The 21,847-nt window shown below is 40.2% G+C and overlaps 1 protein-coding gene across 1 annotated transcript in view; it reads right to left on the reverse strand.

Annotated features, from left to right (window-relative positions):
- nphp4 (nephronophthisis 4) overlaps positions 1 to 21,847 on the reverse strand; it is a 381,887-nt gene that overhangs the window by 345,974 nt on the left and 14,066 nt on the right. Inside the window, exon 2 of the mRNA XM_073031685.1 lies at positions 11,478 to 11,630. Coding sequence (XP_072887786.1) covers positions 11,478 to 11,630 — 153 coding nt within the window. The remainder of the gene's footprint in view (positions 1 to 11,477; positions 11,631 to 21,847) is intronic.

Below are 21,847 nucleotides of genomic sequence, written 5' to 3' on the forward strand. Positions count from 1 at the left end.
AGTTAGGAGGAGTCAATTTTAGAAAATCTAGCACATTTACTTTTCAACATAGTCCCCTCCTACATTTCCAGTGGTCGTGGAGCATACGGATCTTGGACCTCCAGGAAGTGTCCACAGCAGGGGTGATTGATAAGTTTGTGGCCCAATGTAGAAGGAGATGAGACCTTAGGCCACAAACTTATCAATCACCCCTGCTGTAGACACTTTCTGGAGGTCCAAGATCCGTATGCTCCACGACAGCTGAACTAAGTGTGTAAATGTAGGAGGGGGCTATGTTGAAAAATAAATGTGCTAGGTTTTCTGAAATTGACTCCTTCTACCTTAGGCCACGAACTTATCAATCACCCCTCGTATATTGGAATAACTTGCAGTGGAGTGCTCATGAATAATTTAGCAGTCAGAAGGTTAACTAAAACATCAGAGTAGCAACAGCATGGCAAGAAGTTCCATGTCATTTATTTTTCAGTTCCCCCGAAGCAAAGCATCCAGCCACAATGCGCACTCCCATCTGGTCATCAGCAATTTCATTCAGCTAAAATGACAGATTGACCTCAATCTGCAGATGATTCTCATCACAGCAAACCAGCAGAGCACACGTCAGCCAATATGAGCTGACTAGGACAAATACCCCCTTTTTTTTTTGGAGTTGAACTTTTATCCACAGAGTGCCCAAATGGGGATAAGAACAAGACAATTCTATTCCAACAATGCTGCTAAACATTCTCTGGACCAAGAATAAATAAACCTTTTAGGAAGACAGCTGTATTTATTGGCCTATTTTGGCTATTTCATTATTTTTAACACTGTCACTTAATAAAGATTAAAATTAATGGCCTATAAATCCAAATGTGCAGCTATATTAGATAAATTGTGAAAAGCAGCTGCACTTCAAATGCATGCACAACAAAACTGGTTTCCATCCATGTATAAACACCATTACATAGAAGTTACTAGTTACAGTGAACTGATTTAAATTAATCTGCACTGCATTTTGACAATGCTGCTACAAATTAAAGTGTGCACACATAATAGAGATATAATGTTGGCTTCAACTGGAAAACGAGGCCTTAATAAGGAAGAATAAGGCTTTATTCACTTAAGGAACAGTCGTTACCCAAAGTTGGAAGGCAAGTTGATGTACCAAATATCTAGAACAACACGTTCTAGGTAAGGTTTCAGCTTCTTTCTTTCGCCTGAACACACCAATTCTTCACCAGATGTCTTTCGCAATGTCATGATATGGGATCATGTTTCATCAAGTAGTGCCTATTCCAGAGTCCATACTTCTACATTATCAGAATCAGACTTAAAATCACTGGCATTGTCATGAAATTTGTTTTGTAGCAGCAGTACACTGTAATACACAATAGAAAATTACAAATCACATTAAGAAATATTTTAAAAATTAAATTAGACAAGTAGTGAAAAAAGAGAGCATATTAAAAAAATTGATGTAATGTTCATGATTTCGTTCATTGTCCATTCAACAATCTGATGGTGGAGGGGTAAGAAGCTGTGCCGAAATGTCGAGTGAGTGTCTTTAGGCTGCTGTACATCCTCCTTGTTGGTAGCAATAAGAAAAGGAGATGTCTTGGATGATGCGAATCCTTAAAGGTGGATGCTGATTTTTTTAAAGCAGCACCTTTTGAAGAGGTCCTTGACGCTGAGAAGGATAGTGCCCATGAGGGAGCTGGCTGAATCTGCAACTTTCTGCAGCTTTTTCCAGTCCTATGTTTTTTTTCCCCATACCAGACAGTGATGCAACCAGTTAGAAAACTACATTGGTAAAAATTTGCTAGTCTTTGTTAACATACCAAGTCTCCTCAAAACCCTAATGAAATATAGCTGCTGTCATGCCTTCTTTGTAACTGCAATAATGTTGGGCCCAGGATAGATCTTCAGAGAGGGAACACCCAGGAAGTTTAAACTGCTCACCCTTTCCACAGCTGATCCCTTGATGAGTCTGGTGTGTTACCCTAATTTCCCCTTACTGAAGTCGGCAATCGATTCCTTGAACTTACTGATGTTGAGTGCAAGGTTATTGTTGTAAGATCATCCCAATGATTTGAGGCAGCAGCTGCTATTGAAAGCTGCCATTTATAAGAGGCAGGAGATCCTCCAGGTAAGTTAGTGTTTCCAACATAGTTGTCAAAATTACTTCTTTTTACTTCTTGAAGTCCATGCTTGTATGCACAACTCCTTGCACATCAATGAGCATAGCCCAACCTATGCAACTTTTCTTCAGTCAACCATTTCATCTCAGGAATTTGGTCCTTGGTACATTATGTCTTCAGATAATTCCATCCCTTGGTTCAGAGTAAATCATCATAGATCTATTGTACAGTGTCATCCTATCACCATTTCCATGCAGTTTACAACTTCCAGCTCATCAAGCTAAGAAAGCTTAGCACAACATCTCATTCATAAAGGCCCACAGTTTCAAATTTTAGAAGAAACTTTCAGTCTCATTAAGACAAACCTCCAGATGATTGCTGTGAGGAATAGAATAAAGATCTGCCTTAAGCAGAGGATGTTCTTTTAAGGGGCATGCTGTGAAATGTTGGTGGGGCAGAAGCTGAGTTAATAAACTGTTTGCAATGTGTTCCTGCAATTTTCCCCATAAAGGTGTTAGAATCAAATTAATCATTTTGAGAAATACATTCATGAATCTTTCATATTAGTAAAGCTGGTTGACATTTGCCTTTCAGACAGCACTGATCTCTTGGAATGTAAATGGAATTTGTCTGACATGAGTATGGTCATTTTTATGATAGAGTATACAAAGATAAGAGAAGGAATAAGTCAGCTGATTCCTTGTATCCTATCCAACATTCAATAAGACCATGGGTGATTTGACTGTAACCTCAAGTCTTGCAGCTAATTTGCTTACAGCCAGCTTACAAATACTTGAGATTGTCAATTTTTAAGAGGCATAAAATTGAAGAATATACTGGTCATTTTTGTTGAGACTACCCATGCTCCCAAATTTGTGATCACAACACTCCCAAGCACTTGCAGACATTGAAATCGCCAAGAATAACAGGCCTATTATATGAAAAGACAGTCTTGATAATTTGTTACAATTTGACAACAGATCTCTTCTTGCTACTTGCAGGCTTCAAGTGTTGGACTGAAAAGAATAACTAAAGTTTCAGCATTTAAATCCATATCTACCTACATGCTCCTTTTGCTGATGATACCCAAAGGGATACATGTACAGAGAACAGATATTTTAAAATGGAAATTTAAATGTATGTATCCTTTTGTATACTGCTGCATTACCATACATCCAGTTATTTTGTTTGTTAAATGTTCTTCTTGCTGAATGGTTACAATAGTTCTCAAACAATCCACTAACCCAGAAGACAAAAGGAGGCTTATGCTATTAGTACTCTTCTCTATAGCTGTGAAAGCTGGGTCACATATTCCAATCAAGAGCAGAGTTTGAAATACCTCTACCTTTGATATCTCAGAAAAATCTTTCACTTGAGATCAATAGATCACCAACAAGAGCTTTCAGGAAACCTGCCAATAGCCATGTACAGCACAGTAGATCCTCACAGGCTTCACCACCTGGGATACACAGAGTGCATACCTAAAGAATAGCTGCCATAAGTATTCTTAAGAGAACCCTTCTCATAGCCACTTGTGGAGAAACTGGATCAAGGCCAATGCAGCTAGCTACTGCAGAGATTCCAGGCTGAGTCCTGAATGACAGAAAGAAGCCACAGAATACTTCAACCTCCTCCTGAGGAATATACTTGCCACTGTTAGGAAATTTATTGTTGCCCATTAGTCCCTTTGTCACATTATTACCAAGCACCATCGGCTGATAGTGCATCTCTTTTCTCTGTCAAATGTTGTTTGGTTTATCAGACTTGTTTATGGCACTGTACCAGAAAAAAAAAATCTTGGCTTTAAGTTATGTCACTGACCAGGAAAGATAAAAGTTAGTGCATTTAGATGTCCCCAGTTAAATAAATTTTTGTCACTTTCTAAAATCAGTGAACAAAATAACAATTTATCCAGCCTATAACCTCTGGAGGTCCAGAAGAATGATGTCCTTTCCAAGGTGATTTAAGAGTCAAGCCTCTATAGAGCTCATCTCACTTCTAAGATCTTTCATCAACTGATTTAAATGTATGACCAAAGGTTTGTGATCCATCTAATGAAGAAAACAAGTTCCCCGTTTCCCAGTTCTAACAAAGGTTCTTCAACCCAAAGCATTGCCCCTGTTCTTCTTCCCACAGATACTACTTGACATGCTGAACATTTTCAGTATTTTCTGTTGTTATTGTTGATTTCAAGCAGCTTCAGCTTTTGACTTTAAAAAAATTTCTTCCCATTTCCTTTAACTAGATTCATCATCTCCCCTCATCAAAATTTGTTCCCAAGAGCACAGCATACTATCCCTGCAGCTGACATTTTCTAGTCCTGGGAATATCTCCTTTCCACTTCTTCAGTACAATAACATATTTTTTGTAAATTTAATTTGTCAGTATTGTCTCAATAGAAATAGTACTGCTAGTAAAAATATAGCATCTTATAATCATACAATATAACTGCCCAAGGACTTACAAAGTAGCCCTTACCACATCTGCAAAATAGGAGGAAGATGAGGAGCACTTTCATTTTCTAAGTCATAATACTGCTAAACGTTGAAGTCAACATGATACCATTGCACCTTCAGAAAAGTATCAATGTTAATTGCATTTCCAAGGCACAGCACACAACCCCATTTCACAAATACTTAATGCATGAAAAATCTAGTGCACCAAACAGCTTATCTACATTTTGCAGCAATACAGAGCGAGATGAGAAGCTTTGAAATAATTTAAAGCAAATCACTACTTTATGCATTCAGATTGTGTTACCTGCAAAGTACTCAATAAAACATTAACTTTCATAGTCTTCTTATTGATATGCAAAATATTTTATTTGAATTGCATAATTACTGTTAATTGCATAATTACTGTTAATAGCATAATTAAAATTTGTCCTACACAAGTGCTAGATGTGGATTGCTGCAGTTAATAAGTTGGAATTTGTGATAAAGTGTCAGACATATGTTAATACCAAGCCTAGCAGTATGTTTAAACAGAATATTTAAAGGGTAAACAACTACAATTTACAAGTGGATTAGAACAATAAACTGATGACAAGTGCCTCAGAGCAACATGTGATCTATGGTGTAATCCAGCCCACGCTCAGAATCTCACTTTTCCCCAGAATGGTCCCAATGATCAGAAACCCTAAAAGCCATTCCACCCCTTCAACCCAGTATTCATCTGACCTACCCTTCAGTTCTCAGCAGTTCATAACACCTGAAGCATCACAGGAGGTCCTGCTCTTTAAGCAACTTCCTAGCTCCCTAAACTCTTATTACAGGACCACATACTTTCTTCTTCGAAGTACATATATGTCACCTTATACACCCCAAGATTCATTTTCTTGCAAGCATTCACAATAAGCCCAAGAAATGAAAGACCACACCCAACAGCACAAACATCCAATGTGCAAAAGACAACAAGCTGTGCAAATACAAGAAAATAATAATGATAAACAATAATTATCAAGTACATGAATGAAGAGTACTTGAAAGTGAGTCCATAGGCTTTGGGCAATACACACAAATTGCTGGAGGCAGCATCCATGGGAAAGAGTAGACAGTCGACATTTCGGGCCAAAACCTTTCATCGTGACAGAGGAAAAAAAGATGAGAAGTCAGAGCAAGGTGGTGGAAGGAGGGGAGAGGGGGGCAGGGAGGAGTACAAGACAAGACAGTGAAACCAGGAGAGGGGGAGAGGTGAAGTAAGGAGCTGGGAAGTCAATTGGTGAAAGACAAAGAACTAGTGAAAGGAGAATCTGATATGAGAGGAGAAAAGGCCATGAAAGAAAGGGAGGGGAAGGAGCACCAGAGGGAAGTGATAGGCAGGTAAAGAGATAAGGAGAGAGAGAGGGGGGAATGGGATTTGGGAATGGTGAAGGTGGGTGGGGGGGGGGGGTAATTTGAGAAACTGATGTTCATGCCATCAGGATGGAGGCTACCCAGACAGAATATAAAGTGTTGGTCCTCCAACCCAAGTGTGGCCTCATTGTGGCAGTTGAGAAAACCATGAACTGACATGTCAGAAATGAGTAAGGGTTTTGGGAACAGTTCAATCAAAGGGTGAGTACAGTTAAATGAAGTTATCCCCTCTTGTTCAAGAGTCAGATGGTTGAGGGGTAATAACTGTTCCTGAACTTGGTGGTGAGAGTCCTGAGGCTCCTGTACTTCCTTCCTGATGGTAGCAATGAGAAGGCATGGCCTGGATGGTGAGGGTCCTTGATGATGGATGTTGTTTTCCTACATCAGCACTCGTTGCAGATGTGCTCAATGATGGGGAGTGCTTTGCTTGTGACAGACTGGTCCATATCCACTACTTTTTCCCAGGCTTTTCCTTTGAAGGTGTTTCCATAACAGCTCACGATGCAATCAGTCAGTATACTCTCCACCACACATCTATAGCAGTTTATCAAAATTTTAGATGTCATACTGATCCTTCGCAAACTCCTCAGGAAGTTGAGGTACTGCCATGCTTTCTTCATAAAGGCACACACGTGCTGGGCCAGGACAGATCCTCGGAAATGATAACACTGAGGAATTTAAAGATGCTGACCCTCTCCAACTCAGATGCCAATTTGGACTGCCTCATGGACCTCCGGCTTCCTCCTCCTAAGAACAATCATCAGCTCCTTGGTCTTGCTGACATTGAATGCAAGGTGGTTGCTATGGTAACAGCCTCTCAGTCTCCCTTCTATATGCTGTTTTGTCACTACCTTTGATTCAGTCTATAACAGTGGTGTCATCAGCACACCTAAATATGGCATTAGAACTGTGCTTAGCGAGCAGAACAGGGGTCTAAACACAGCTTTGTGGTACATCTGTACCGATGGTGATTGTGGAGAAGTTGTTGCCAATCCAAGCTGACTGGGAAAAGACCACAAGTGAGGAAAGAGATTCCAGTGGCACAAGGATTATAATTATAGTTAGAAATAAAACTTCCTACTCAACCTGTATTCACTATCCTGGATAGGAAAAAGCAGCCCTACAATTCTGATCACATGATGCAGCCTAGTTCAGGGTTACTGATTGAAAATGCAAGAACATAGTGAATAGGAACATGCCACAAGGCCCGCAAGCCTGCCTATCAGTTAATATGATCATAATTGATCTAGGCTGGTCTCAACTCTTATTATACATTATGAAATGAAACATAAAAATCAATAGTTTCCTAATTATTTTCCATCACACCAGATTTTAAGCAAGGGTTTTTGTATCAAACAGCATTATTCTCCCAGCAATTATTCTCTTGGAGCGTCAAGGTTAAAGTTGAGGCAGCATGGCAGCTTAACAGTTAGTGTTACGCTATTACAGCACCAGCGGCTTAGATTCAATTCACACCATGCCTGCAAGGAGTCTGTACGTTTTCCCTGTGACTACGTGGGTTTCCTCCAGGTGCTCTGGTTTCCTCCCACAGTCCAAAGTGTACCAGTTTATAAATTAATTGGTCATTATAAATTGTCCTGTGATTAGGCTAGGGTTAAATGGGTAGGTTGCTGGGCAGCATGACTTGGTTGGCCGGAAGAGCCTGTTCCATAATTTATCTCTAACTAAATAGATAAATATAATAACCCTTACAGGGTTCTCTTGGGACGATCAGGTCACTGCGATCCTCCAATAAGAAACGTCATATTTATATTTTCGGATCTCCAAACCACCAAACAGCCTCAAACCCTGATCAACCATCCATCCTATCATGCTCCCACTCACCAATCAGCTGAAGTCCCAATCCCACACTGCCCACCCAATAACCCTGGCAACCACTTAGTTTTATTTCCCATTCCATCCCAACCCTCTACTAAATCTAATGGCACTCCAATCTGCACCGAATCTTTACAAACCATACCCGTGCCTGGTCCCTTACCCAGTCACTACTGTTCCAAATCTCACCAGCTCCCTAGACCAGCCCACAGACCTCTCAAGAGTTCAAAGTACATTTATTATCAAAGTATATATACATTATACAACCTTGAGATTTGTCTTCTTGCAGGCGACCTCAAAAGAAACCCAAAAGAACCCATTAAAAAAAAGACCAATAAACACCCAATGGGGAGAGGGGAGAGAAAAAAAAAACAAATTGCTAACAATATAAGCAAGCAAACAGCATTCAGAACAAAAGTGAGTCCATAGACTTGAAGCCTGGATCAGGCCCATGGCCTCAGTTCACCACGCAGTGGAGCAAAATTTCATCAAACCCACAGACACAAAGCCAGGAGCAACCAGAGCAGGCCCACAGCCTCAGCAAACTGCAGAGCCAATGTCGCAGAGCAGCAGGCAGATCCAGCCCGAGCCTCACCTCCCCCACCCCCCACCCCAGTCCTGACACACTGCCCTTTCAATTTAATTGGCCCAACATTTAAATTGTCCAAACAGTCAGTCGCTCCTCACACTAGGACCCAGGCCCTGTCACACTGATACACACTGGTCCTGGATTCTGCCACCATGTTTCAGCCCGGCACTTAGATCTATCAGACTTCACTCTTGGTTTAGGTGGACAGGCTCTGAAACTCCTCCACTGGGACTTTTTCCACCCCTCCACTTTGCTCACCCTGACTCCATCTCGAACATACCTCAACCTCCTCTGACTCTGCATCACATCTGCACGTCTCAACCTTTGAGTCAGTGTCCCCTTGCTCGCCTCTTCATTGTTTGCAGTGACCATTTACCATATTTTTAAAAACAGAAAAACTATTAATAGTACTTAGTTTCATTTCCTGCTTTGGGAACCACCAGAAAGTTGTCACTTGTCCACAATTGCACCATCTTAAACCGGTCTCACATGGCCCAGAAGCCGTGAGCCTTAAGTGCCGAAGTTTTTCACTAAGTGGGCCCATGAACACAACACCACTATTACACCCACCCAGAACACACTTTTAGGGAGCAATACTGTTTTTGGACCATGATTTTTATATGCATGCCACAATACTGCTGAAAGGTTTATGAAACTTCCCAAATGATACAGGTGTTTCTTGTGAAATTAATACATTTAAAAAAACCAGAATTGGCCTCCAAAAATAACAGAGCATAATTGATTTTAATCCAAACTTGATTATTTCCCTCTCACTTCAAAAATTCACATGTCCTGCTGGGCATTAATGAATCAACATCAGTCCTGCAGGGTTAGAGATAGATCTGTTGCCTATATGGCCTTTAAGGGTTAGAGATCACTGAAACAATTCCCAGCAGCAATAACCAAAACACAGAGGAAAGGTAATACAAGTAGATTTCTGGCAGTACACTAAACACAAATATAATCTAAAGGAAATGTAATTTAAAGTAGAAGACAGTTAACAATGCAAGATGTTTCAGTTTCTCAGAATTTAAAGCAATTACCATTTTGTTTCACTAGCATATAAACTCAAAGAAGGTCAAAAAGTATTTTAGTAAGGTACTTTGAGATTTTTTAATGCCTTCTTATACAAGCCCCCAAAAGAATAAAGTATCTCAAATTGATCTTCATCCTATTTGTTGGAATATAATTTGCAATGGGCCTAGCAATTCATTGAACATTTCATGTAATTTACATATCAACTCTCTCCTTTAATTACATGATTTAAAACAATGATAATCTTCATATTCAAAGCTTAGGATTCCTTCCCATGCAAGCACATACACAAAAATACAAAACAATCATGATTTTTGAGTACTTGCTATCATTCAGATTAGGATTAGAGAAAAGGAGTTTACAAAGAAGAAAATTATGCACCATGAGAGCTAAAGTAAATACACCATGGAATCAGCGAGAAACAGCTGTGGTATAAAGCAAGGATGTTAAGGTAATGAGTGATTTGCTCAAATAATCACCAAGGTTGAGAGAAAAAAAGATATTTACAAGATGAACATTCATTTGTCTTTCCCAGTGCAACACTGCCCTCTGCAGAAAATCTTCAAACAAGAACACAATTAGACCAGGCACAAAGGAGCTGGGGGAATGCAACAGATCACACCGCATCAATGGAGGAAAATGGACAATCTATGTTTTGGGAAGGGTGTCAACCCAAAGCATCAACTGTATTTCATTCAACAGATGCTATCTGATCTGCTCAGTTCCTCCAACTCCTTAGTACATTGCTTCAGATTGCCAGCATCTGAAGTGTCTTGTACGTACACTTTTCCATAAGCCCATTTTTATATTTATCTGTGTTGCCAGTAAAAGCACGTTAACAGGCACCTCAAGACAGAATGCAGCTGGAGTACAGAAGTGGAATACAGTGGATTCTGGTTAATTGATCCATCAGTTAATCAGGACAGCCACTTATTATTGGGACAACTGTTAAGGAACAAATACTAATTGTGAAAATAGTCAGGATTTCCTGTTTATTTGGGACACGATGTCATTGAATTGGGACAGGAGACTAGCACGTGGAACTTGTGTGGCAATTAAACACTTACACTATGCTTAGAGCAGTTTTCAGATAGCATCAGTTGCGAGTGTTTGTGTTCAAAAAGTGGTGATTTTTTTTCCCCCCACTGATAGATAGCAAGAAATAAGCTGAAAGACAATGCAGAATTGTTTTCCTCATTGTGGTTTCAAGCATTCAGGCTTAGAAATGCCAGAAATGGCCAGGAGTGAAAAATGAAGTGATAACTACTTCAACAAGTTAGAAGCTACAAAGAATTTAAAGATACCTACAGTCATCTTGAATGTTACAATGAAAATGAAATTTGGAGGATGCAATTGTCAAAAGAATGTATGAAAGCAATCCATTATTGGTACTAGGTGTCTGTTCTAATTTTGTTTGTTTACAGTCAATCAAAAGAACATGGCAACCTGTTGGTTGCCTGTCGTATCCAACCATGACAATGAAACCTGTGAAGAGTTTTTAAAAAGTGGGAAAACCATTGCACTGGGACAGTTCCACTTTCTCAACCTCAGAAGTCCAAGTCCAGTGATACACGTAATCGTCACAAACTGGGGTCATCCTTAGTAGCACTGGATAACCATGACTTCTGTGCCTTATCATGCTCTTTGCTCTTCACAAATTGTTGCAGAACCACCTTCTTGGCCATTGGATCTCACTAATCTCAACTGACCAGTCCACTAGAGCTAACTTCACACATTAGGACAGGCATGTCCCCATTTCACCAGGGTACGAGGCCAGCCAGTTACCCTCACCTGGTTTACCCTAGCTGTTGAAGTGGTGTATCAGGGTGTGGCTGCTGTCACATGTAAACAGCTACTTGGTGAGGGCCAAAGGAAAGTGAGCTGCCCCAGAACAGATACAACAAGACTTTTCACCAGAAGTGCTCCTCCTCACTGAAATATATCTGTCTTCAGTATATCTGGTTTTCAATAATTCAGAACAATGACAGACCATCCATATTACAAAGAGAATAAAGCTCTGAAAGATACATTTACTGTAGGTAATCTTACCTGATTGAATGACACTTTGGATTGCTGACCGTGGGTATGCTTTATGGGATGTGGAGAACTCTTCCAAGTTCTGCCAAAGAAATGGGAGTACGTAATATCAAAGAGGCTCAATCGCAGCTGACACTGGACATCTGCCACTCCCTCCAATAAACTCTGCACATGAAGAATAAAGACATTTGGGATCAGTCTAGATTTTAGCAAAATGTTTAAATTAATACAAAAACATGTCCTTTTAGCTAGTACAGGAGCAAGATATGCCAACTAGTGGAGTGGTGTCGCAGCAACAACCTGGCACTCAACGTCAGTAAGACAAAAGAGCTGGTTTTGAACTTCAGGAAGGACAAGACGAAGGAACACAAACCAATCCTCACAGAGAGGTGAGAAGTGGAGACAGTTAGCAGCTTCAAGTTCCTGGGTGTCAAGATCTCTGAGGATCTAACCTGGTCCCAACGGATCGATGCAGCTATTAAAAAAAAAAGGCAAGACAGCGACTATACTTCATTGGGAGTTTGAAGAAATTTGATATGTCAACAAATACACTCAAAAACTTCTATAGATGTACCGTGGAGAGCATTCCAACAGGCTGCATCACTGTCTGCTATGGGGGGCGGGAGGGGGGGGGGGAGTGCTCCTGTACTGGACCAAAAGAAGCTGCAGAGGGTTGTAAATTTAGTCGGCTCCATCTTGGGTACTAGCCTACAAAGTACCCAGGACATCTTCGAGGAGAGGTGCCTCAAAAAGGCAGTGTCTGTTATTAAGGACCTCTAGGGCATGCCCTTTTCTCACTGTTACCATCAGGTAGTGGGTACAGAAGCCTGATGACACACACACAGCGATTCAGGAACAGCTTCTTCCCCTCTGCCATTTGATTCCTAAATGGAAATTGAACCCTCGAACACTACTTCACCTTTTTTAAAAATATATATATTATTTGTTTTTTGCACAATTTTTAATCTATTCAATATACACACACTGTAATTGACTCATTATTTTTTCTTCTATATTATGTATTGCATTTTACTGCTGCTGCTAAGTTAACAAACTTCATGACGCATGCCAGTGATAATAAACTTGATTCTGATAGTGACAAATAATTTTCCAGAACATTTAGTGCTATATTTATCTTTCTTCATTACATAAGGCACATTGGGCTAGAGAAACAAGAATTACTAACCATTTAATGCCATTTCTCATGTTCAAACAGTTATTATGCTCCTTTTAAAGTAATATTGTCATTTCTGACTCAATAACCACTTGTTGAGTTCAAATGAAGTTACCTGGATAAATAATCTAACCTCCCTTTCAGAAATAACCAGCCTAAATCCCTTATTGCTAACTATTTATCTCCTTAATTTCACAAATCCAGCAGAAAAAAAATACTTCTTGCCTTAGAAATTCTTTGGCACCTGGAAAGATGCAACAAGTTGGGTAAAAAGCAGCAGGCGAATGAAAGTGATTTTTTAAAAAAATCAAGATGCTGGAAATCTGAAATAAAAGCAGAAAATGCTTGAAATATTCAGCAGGTCAGGCAGCATTTGTGTAAAGAGGATCAGAGTTGACATTTCAGGTTGAAAAACCCTTCATCAGAATGAAGGAAGAAAAAAGCATATCACCTCTGCAGAGAAGGTGGATGTGGGGAAGGGATAGATAGGAAAAAGGGAATATTTCTGGTAAGGTCAGGACAATGGTCTGTGGGGACAAATTCCTTAAGTCACCTGCACAATGAGTTAATGATTACAGAGAATGAGAATGTAAATAAAAAAGCATTCATTGCTTCAAAATACATGAGTGAAGGAAATCCACAAAAGGCCAGGGTATACTGGATTGAGAAAACCTGAGCCACTATAACAGATGAATGATCTACAGCAGAAATGGCCAGTTCTGATACAGAACAAAAAAAATGTCAATTCCCTGACATTTCAAAATTTAAATGTTGATTCTGTAAGACTAATGTATCCAAAAGAGATGAGTTGCTGTCCCTCAAGTTTACACTGGGCACCATTGTGAATAAGCAAACCACAGCCAGACAAGTCAGTGTAGTTGTGACACAGAGAATTAAAATGGCAGCAAAGAACAAGCTCAAGACATCAACAAATGTCTTTCAGATACAAAATTTGTGAGTACAAGGGTCAAGGCATTGTGGATATTACCCGGAACCACATCCAATAATTATTTGGGTTTAAGCAGCAGGATTATACAGATTTTTTCTGAACAAGGCAAATAGAGATCTGCAGAGATCCCAGCAAATCAAATGGGAAAAACATTTCACGTCAAAGTGTGTTTTCTTACCTGTAAACTGATTGTCAATAATTCATTTCATATAAAAGAATAAACCACTCCATTTGTTACAAAAGCAGATTTAAAATTTCCAACACAAATATATCTGGTTTGTTTAAGTTAACGTATTGTAGTAATCAAACATCCTCCTTTAATTTCCATCAACAGAATATCACTGCCTTTGGTTGCATTCCATACCATATGGGTGAGAACATATTACAAAATACTCTGGAAGAGAAATATGAAAGAAGCAAGCAACTAACTGGAGAATAAAGTTGATGTTCACAAGTTGACCATTATAAATTAACTGAAAGCAGAAGTTTGTTAATCTGAGCGAGGAAAGCAAAATTAGTAGCTCACTCTGCTAATTTTTGGCATATTCAAGATAATTACAACATTAGATTAAAGCACTTAAAATGCTGAATGAAAATGAAAGTTACAAGTGCTAAAGAAAACTCTCAATCCTTTCAGCCAACTACTTGCACACTTTGATGTGATATTGATAATTGGAAACTAGTTTATAGATCATGATGTACATCTGGATATGACCCCCAGACACAGGAAAGTTTGTGCATTTTTCATCTATTGTTCTGTTACCAAAAAGGGTTGGTAGATTTGAGCATGCCTAACAAATTATTCATTCTAATATTATGGCATGTGGAGCCACAGGTGAAAACAGTTGCTTAAACCATAGCAACCAAATGCAGCAACAAAAACATTCCATTGAGCTTTTTAAATAATTACTCCTACACTGCTGTGCAGAGGCAGAATATTTTAACTCCAACTGAGCTGCAAAATTGCTCATTAGATAGCACTGACAACAATTCTTCATTGGAAATCCATGCAGAAAAGACTCTTCAGACCATAAATCAATAAGTTTTCATAAAGCATTTTTTAAAATGTACATTGAGACTAGTTGAATCTGACTATTGAAGCAAGACAGGACATGCTGAACATCTACAGTACAAGATCATGTTCTATTTTCTCCATCTTTTTCACAAATCTTTTTTGAAAGCATTTATGTAAGTTGATGTAAACTTGAAATTCATTGCGAAGGCATCCTTTGGAAAGGTCTTAGCATTTGCTATTTTGGAGTGAAGTAAAATTATTGAAAACAGTACAACATCCAACAAAAGGACAACATTTCAAAACACAGGTTGTGACTCACATGCACAAGTTCCATAAAGAGTGGTGGGCAGTAGATGCTGCAACTCCTGTCTGTTTAGCTACTTTTCCCCGTTATTGACTTCAGATTTAATAAGTGATTTTGTTAAAGTTTCATTTGACCTATCTAGAAACCAAATGCATAAACACCTATTGCTCATTGGTACACCATTTAAAAGGTACAAGCATTGCCGATAAGACACTCCCTTGAGATCAAATGATGCAGGAAGCAATCTGCATGAAGACAACACACACACACACACACACACACACACACACACACACACACACACACACACACACACACACACACACACACACACACACACACACACACACACACACACACACACACACACACACACACACACACACACACACACACACTACACCATTGCAGCCAATTCTATTCCTCATCTATTTTCTGCCTTATTCCAATATCTCTGATTTCCTTAGTGTCCAAAATATACTTCCTTTAACACTGAATATGCTTAATAATGAGATGCCAAGGATTTACAATCTTCCACAAAAAAGATCTCATCTTATTCCTAGATACTTGACCACTTGCCTTGAGACAAAAACCCCAAATTATAAACTCCTGTGAGAAGAAATATCCTCTCAGTCCATACTGTATTGATCACATCCCTGCCCACCAATGAAATACATGAATGGATGAATTATGCACATCAGATCAATAGGTGTAATTAGTCCAATATGCATGTACATGCTACCTGCCAGGTGCAGCAGGTCAACACACTAATAAACACCTTTGGGTAATATACCATAGGAAAAAAACATCATTTGCCCACCCTGAATTCAGCCTTAAAACATTGATATGGAAAACGTAGCATGGAATTGTACCAGCGTTTTAACATACAGCACATACTTTGATTCAGAAACTGATGATCAAAAATAATTTGTGTACTTTACATATAAATAATATATACACCTGAGACGTCTGTGCAGTCTGCTATTGCCAGACTGCAGTACAGGTTGAGTACCACTTATCTGAAATTCCAAAATCTGTAAAACACCAAAATACGTTTTTTTCCTGAGTGCTGACATGACGCCTTAAATGGAAAATTTCACAAGACGATGGTAAGGTTCCCAGGCAATGAGCAGGTCTCTGTGCATCACAGACAGTTCTGAGAAGTGATCTCTCACACTACATAAAATGAAAAATGAAGAACTCAATCATGTATTGTCAACATCAGAGTGAATATATGCCACTTAACGGTATGCTGATTCTGAAAAAGCAAAGAACTATCACACCAAACTGAAAATTTAAGGTAATTGTGAATATTCAGCAGGCTGGTTGCAGAAATTGAAAAAAAAGGTACAGCATTAAATTTTTTAAAGTATCACTGATGAAATCAAACACCAGGACAAGTCGACAATGTTGATTTTTTTAAGTTTATCTAAGGCAGTGATTTCCAACTTGGCAGTTACATGTCCTAAGAGGGTGTTAGGGAAAATAGAAGTCATGAGGGGGTGGGGGGCATTCAAGATTCTGGGGGGAGGGGTGGTAAGCAGCACCCTAACTTGAGGCACGAGACCTGACTAACTGTTAGTGCAGCTGGCACTTCCCAAAATAAAAAGGATGAGGCACTGGAAATCAAGAACCATAGCTTTGCAGGCAGCATGCACATGTTGTCACAACACATCTGAAACTCGACAATCTCATCAGAATTTACCAACCAAACAAACATTATTGGGCATGCATAAATTAGCAAATAGGGTACCCAACAGTTCCCCTTGCTGCATAGAACGAGTTCTTCAATTTAACAGTTGGTAAGTCAAGTACACCCTCTCAGCTTTCTCTACAGATCTATGGAAAACAGGTAACGCAACAAAACCACATTGGCTCTATTTGACCATTTGGTTCCAGCCACTCAGTGAACCTGCCAACCTCGAAGATCCCAACTGAGGTGTTCAAAGCAACCTCAGCTTCATATTTGCGGTCAAGAACCACCTTTGGGGATTATGAGACTTTACCTGATTGGTCAATCACACTAACTAGAAAAGTACACCAGCTCTATCCCGACTAACATTCAGATTCCACTCTGAATCTTTGTCAAAGTAATTTTCGCCGTTGTGATCGTCTACATCTTCGTCTCGTCATTCCTTTGCATGCCGCTACCATCAATCCTTTTTATTTCAATTTAGCCATGTTAATGATGGATAAACATGTATGGCACGATCTTTATGAATCTTAAGGCGGTGAAGACTTGAAGTCTAATCCTGCTAAGAAACAGAATCTACAGAAAGTGCATCAATACAATGTTACCTGGTTTAATTCTGTTCCCGTCAGATCAGTAACGCCCCACTTCGTATTTGTAATACTGTACCGTCTAATGAAGCCATGAAACCATCAAGATTGCAGGAACACTTCCATAAAGGCTACTTGTGGTATTACTCAGTTCCAGAAGATGAAAGAAGCATTTGAGAAGCGTTGCACACTCGAGTCATTTCCCAAGAAAGCTAAAAATGATCGTGATAGTGGTCTCATTGCTTCTTTTAACATTTCCAAAATGATAACAAAGTGTGCAAAATCTCATACAACTGGTGAAAATAATTCCTGCTGCATGAGAAGTGCTCACCACTGTTCTCAAAATGGATACTAGCATTTTAAAACCAATTCCTGAGAACTAACTGTAGCTCATCATACTGACGAAATAAGTGAAACACTGAATATCAACTATGCACACAGCAACAAAAAACAACTTGGGATACAACTAGATGAGTCAACTGTGCAAGACAATGAGGCATTGCTAATGGCATACGTATGGTTTATCAAAACTGGAAAAGTTTATGAAGAGATTCTCTTTTGTAAGAAGTTTAAAAACAAATCTCAACAGAATCAATCTACAATGAGCTCAAAATGTATATTGAGGATAAAAGTATTCCGATTAGGAACATGATTTCTTCTACAACAGATGGAGCACCATATATGACAGGCCGCCATACTGGTTTAGTGGCATTTATGAAGAGAGAAATTCCAAGTCTATTTGTAATCCATTGTGTAATTCATTGTCAACATCTCGCAACCAAAAACCTATTTCAAGCACAACTTTTGTAATATCTGCTATCAACAAAACTAAAGCTCATCCATTAAATAGCAGAATATTTCACCAGTTATGCCAAGATAACAATGAAGAATGTAAACACTTGCTTCTTCATACTGAAGTGCTTTGATGGTCAAAAAGTTGCTGCTTACAATGTATTTTGATCTTTTTTGACACTGTGGTTGAATTTTTGTTCAAAGTCAACAAGAGCTTGGGAAACATGATTGAACTTCTACATAGAGATATGGCATACCTAACTGAACTATATGACAAAATGAACATTCTAAATCTGAAACTGCAAGGTGAGAATTTCAATTTGATCCAAGCAAAAAATGCAGTGCCCACTTTTATCAGAAAATTGGAAATATCTAAGCAAAACATTGGGAGAAGAATGGTCACACAGTTACCCTGCATGGAAAGTACAGCACTCTCTTTCACAGATGGGAATTTGCAAGGGTACTGCTTACACATGCAGTCACTGAAAAAGGATTCACAGAATTGATTCAAGGATTTGAACAGTCTGGAAATTCCAGAGTGGGTAATTAACTCAATTCTTTTGCAAAGTGGAAGAACAGGAAGAGAGCTTACAAGAAGAAATTATCAAAATTCAGAACGATGAAGAAGCCAAAATGCTTTTCAAAAATGTCGGCTTTTATGGTACGTGATTACACTGTCATATGAAGATTCCTGGTCTTTGGAGAAGAGCCAGGCAGCACTTCATTGCATTTCCATCCTCTTAACCTGTTGAAAGAAGCTTCAATGCAGTGAACCACATACCCACAAAAAAAATAGAAACTGCTTAGACATTGTTACATGTGGGATCTTAAGACTTTTGCTGTCACAACTTGAACCAGATATTTCAACTCTTCCTAAACACCATCAAGCTCAAGAATCACTCTGATATCGAAGCTGCAGTACAGCACACAGGCACTGTGTGAGCTAGGTTTAAAGACAAATAAAAATTTAAAGCAGGATCATTTTTCTCATGTTTGCATATGGTAGACATGTTTTTACACTATGGGAGTGCCAGAAAGCATATTGTACCTAAAAGGGGCAATGGCAAGTATAAAAGTGTTTTACGGGGTCTTTGGGCTAAAAAGGGTTGGGGAACACTGATCTAAAGGTATATAAAAGAAGTAAAAAAGACAAATACAGTATACTGTAACCTTTTAATCAAAACACAGCATCGTAGGTGGAGACTGAAAGACCTGCTACCAGAAAATCTGCAGATGCTGGAAATTCAAGCAATACACACAAAATGCTGGTGGAATGCAACAGGCCAGGCAGCATCTATAGGAAGAAGTACAGTCGACATTTCGGGCCGAGACCCTTCCTCAGGACTAACTGAAAGAAGAGGTAGTAAGAGAATTGAAAGTGGGAGGGGGAGATCCGAAATGACAGGAGAAGACAGGAGGGGGAAGGATGAAGCTAAGAGCTGGAAAGTTGATTGGCAAAAGGGATACAGAACTGGAGAAGGGGGAGGATCATGGGACAGGAGGCCTAGGGAGAAAAAAAGGGGAGGGGAGCACCAGAGGAAGATGGAGAGCAGGCAAGGAGTGATTGTGAGAGGAACAGAGAGAGGAAAAAAAGGAGGGGGAAATAGCTAAATAAATAAGGGATGGGGTAAGAAGGGGAGGAGGGGCATTAACGGAAGTTAGAGAAATCAATGTTCATGCCATCAGTTTGGAGACTACCCAGATCCAGAGTCTATATTCCTCCATCCCCCACCAGGAAGGTCTCAAAGCTCTCCACTTCTTTTCGGATTCCTGACCTAACCGGTTCCCCTCTACCACCACTCTCCTCCATCTAGCGGAATTAGTCCCTATTGTTAATAATTTCTCCTCTGGCTCCTCTCACTTGCTCCAAACTAAAGGTGTAGCCATGAGCACCTATATGGGTCCCAGCTATGCCTGCCTTTTTGTTGGCTTTGTGGAACACTCCATGATCCAAACCATATACTGGTATCCATTCCCCACTTTTCCTTCACTACATCGACGACTGCATTGGTGCTGCCTCCTGCACGCATGCTGAGCTCGTTGACTTCATTAACTTTGCCTCCAACTTTCACCCTGTCCTCAAATTTATCTAGTCCATTTCCAACACCTCCCTCCCCTTTCTTGATCATTCTGTCTCTATCTCTGGACAGCTTATCTACTGATGTCTACTATAAGCCTACACAGCTACCTAGACTATTCCTCTTCCCACCCTGTCTCTTGCAAAAATGCCATCCCCTTCTCGCAATTCCTCTGTCTCTGCTGCACCTGCTCTCAGGATGAGGCTTTTCATTCCAGGACGGAGAGAATGTCTTCCTTTTTTAAAGAAAGGGGCTTCCTTTCCTCTACCATCAACTCTGCTCTCAAACGCATCTCTCCCATTTCACACACATCTGCTCTCACCCCATCCTCCCACCACCCCACTGGGGATAGGGTTCCCCTTGTCCTCACCTACCATCCCACCAGCCTCCAGGTCCAACATATAATTCTCCGTAACTTCTGCCACCTCCAACGGGAACCCACCACCAAGCACATCTTTCCCTCCCCCCCCCCCCTTTCTGCTTTCCACAGGGATCGCTCCCTGCGTGACTCCCTTGTCCATTCATCCCCCCCATCCCTTCCCACCGATCTCCCTCCCAGCACTTCTCCTTGTAAGTGGAACAAGTGCTACACCTGCCCTTACACTTCCTCCCTCACCACCATTCAGGGCCCCAGACAGTCCTTCCAGGTGAGGCGACACTTCACCTATGAGTCAGCTGGTGTGATATACTGCATCCGGTGCTCCCAGTGCAGCCTTCTGTATATTGGTGAGACCCGACGCAGATTGGGAGACCATTTCATTGAACGCCTACGCTCTGTCCGCCAGAGAAAGCAGGATCTCCCAGTGGCCACACATTTTAATTCCACGTCCCATTCCCATTCTGATATGTCAATCCATGGCCTCCTTTACTGCCAAGGTGAAGCCACACTCAGGTTGGAGGAACAACACCTTATATTCCGTCTGGGTAGCCACCAACCTGATGGCATGAATATCGATTTCTCTAACTTCTGTTAATGCCCCTCCTCCCCTTCTTACCCCCATCCCTTATTTACCTATTCCCCCCTTTTTTTTCCTCTCTCTCCCTTTCACAAACACTCCTTGCCTGCTCTCCATCTTCCTCTAGTGCTCCCCTCCCCCTTTCTTTCTCCCTAGGCCTCCCATCCCTTGATCCTTTCCCTTCTCCATCTGTGTATCCCTTTTGCCAATCAACTTTCCAGCTCTTAGCTTCATTCCACCCCCTCCTGTCTTCTCCTATCATTTTGGATCTCCCCCTCCCCCTCTCAAATTTCTTACCATCTCTTCTTTCAGTTAGTCCTGACAAAGGGTCTTGGCCCGAAACATCAACTATACTGTACTTCATCCTATAGATGCAACCTGGCCTGCTGTGTTGTGTGTGTTGACTGAAAGCTGCCATTATTCAATAGCTGATTCAGATATTCGCTGTGCTGCTTTTGTTCCATTCATCAACCACCCCTTAGTATTATTACAGCATACTGGGTGACTCTAAACACCTTTACAAGTTACATAAAGATTGATGTGATATTCACAAAACAGCAGTGACAGATTTCTCTGTGTAATGCCATTTTGAAACTTTTATTGTCTATTTCCGTATGGCATTTATTACTTTCCTGTTGCAAGTTCCCAAAGCTGCTGAAATTTAACCTTGCTATAGTGATCTCTGCAACCAAACTTTAAAGAGACATACTGCAATAAAGTATGTCAGCTACTTGATACTCCTGAGTGAATGAGTGCTGCAATGCTGTGAGGGAGCTGGAAGAGTCTTTACTAAAGACTGCTGGAAGCCTGATCAGACTGGTGAAAAACAGTCAA

The sequence above is a fragment of the Hemitrygon akajei genome, chromosome 29 (genome assembly GCF_048418815.1).
Source record: "Hemitrygon akajei chromosome 29, sHemAka1.3, whole genome shotgun sequence".
In the NCBI taxonomy this organism is placed as follows: Eukaryota; Metazoa; Chordata; class Chondrichthyes; order Myliobatiformes; family Dasyatidae; genus Hemitrygon; species Hemitrygon akajei.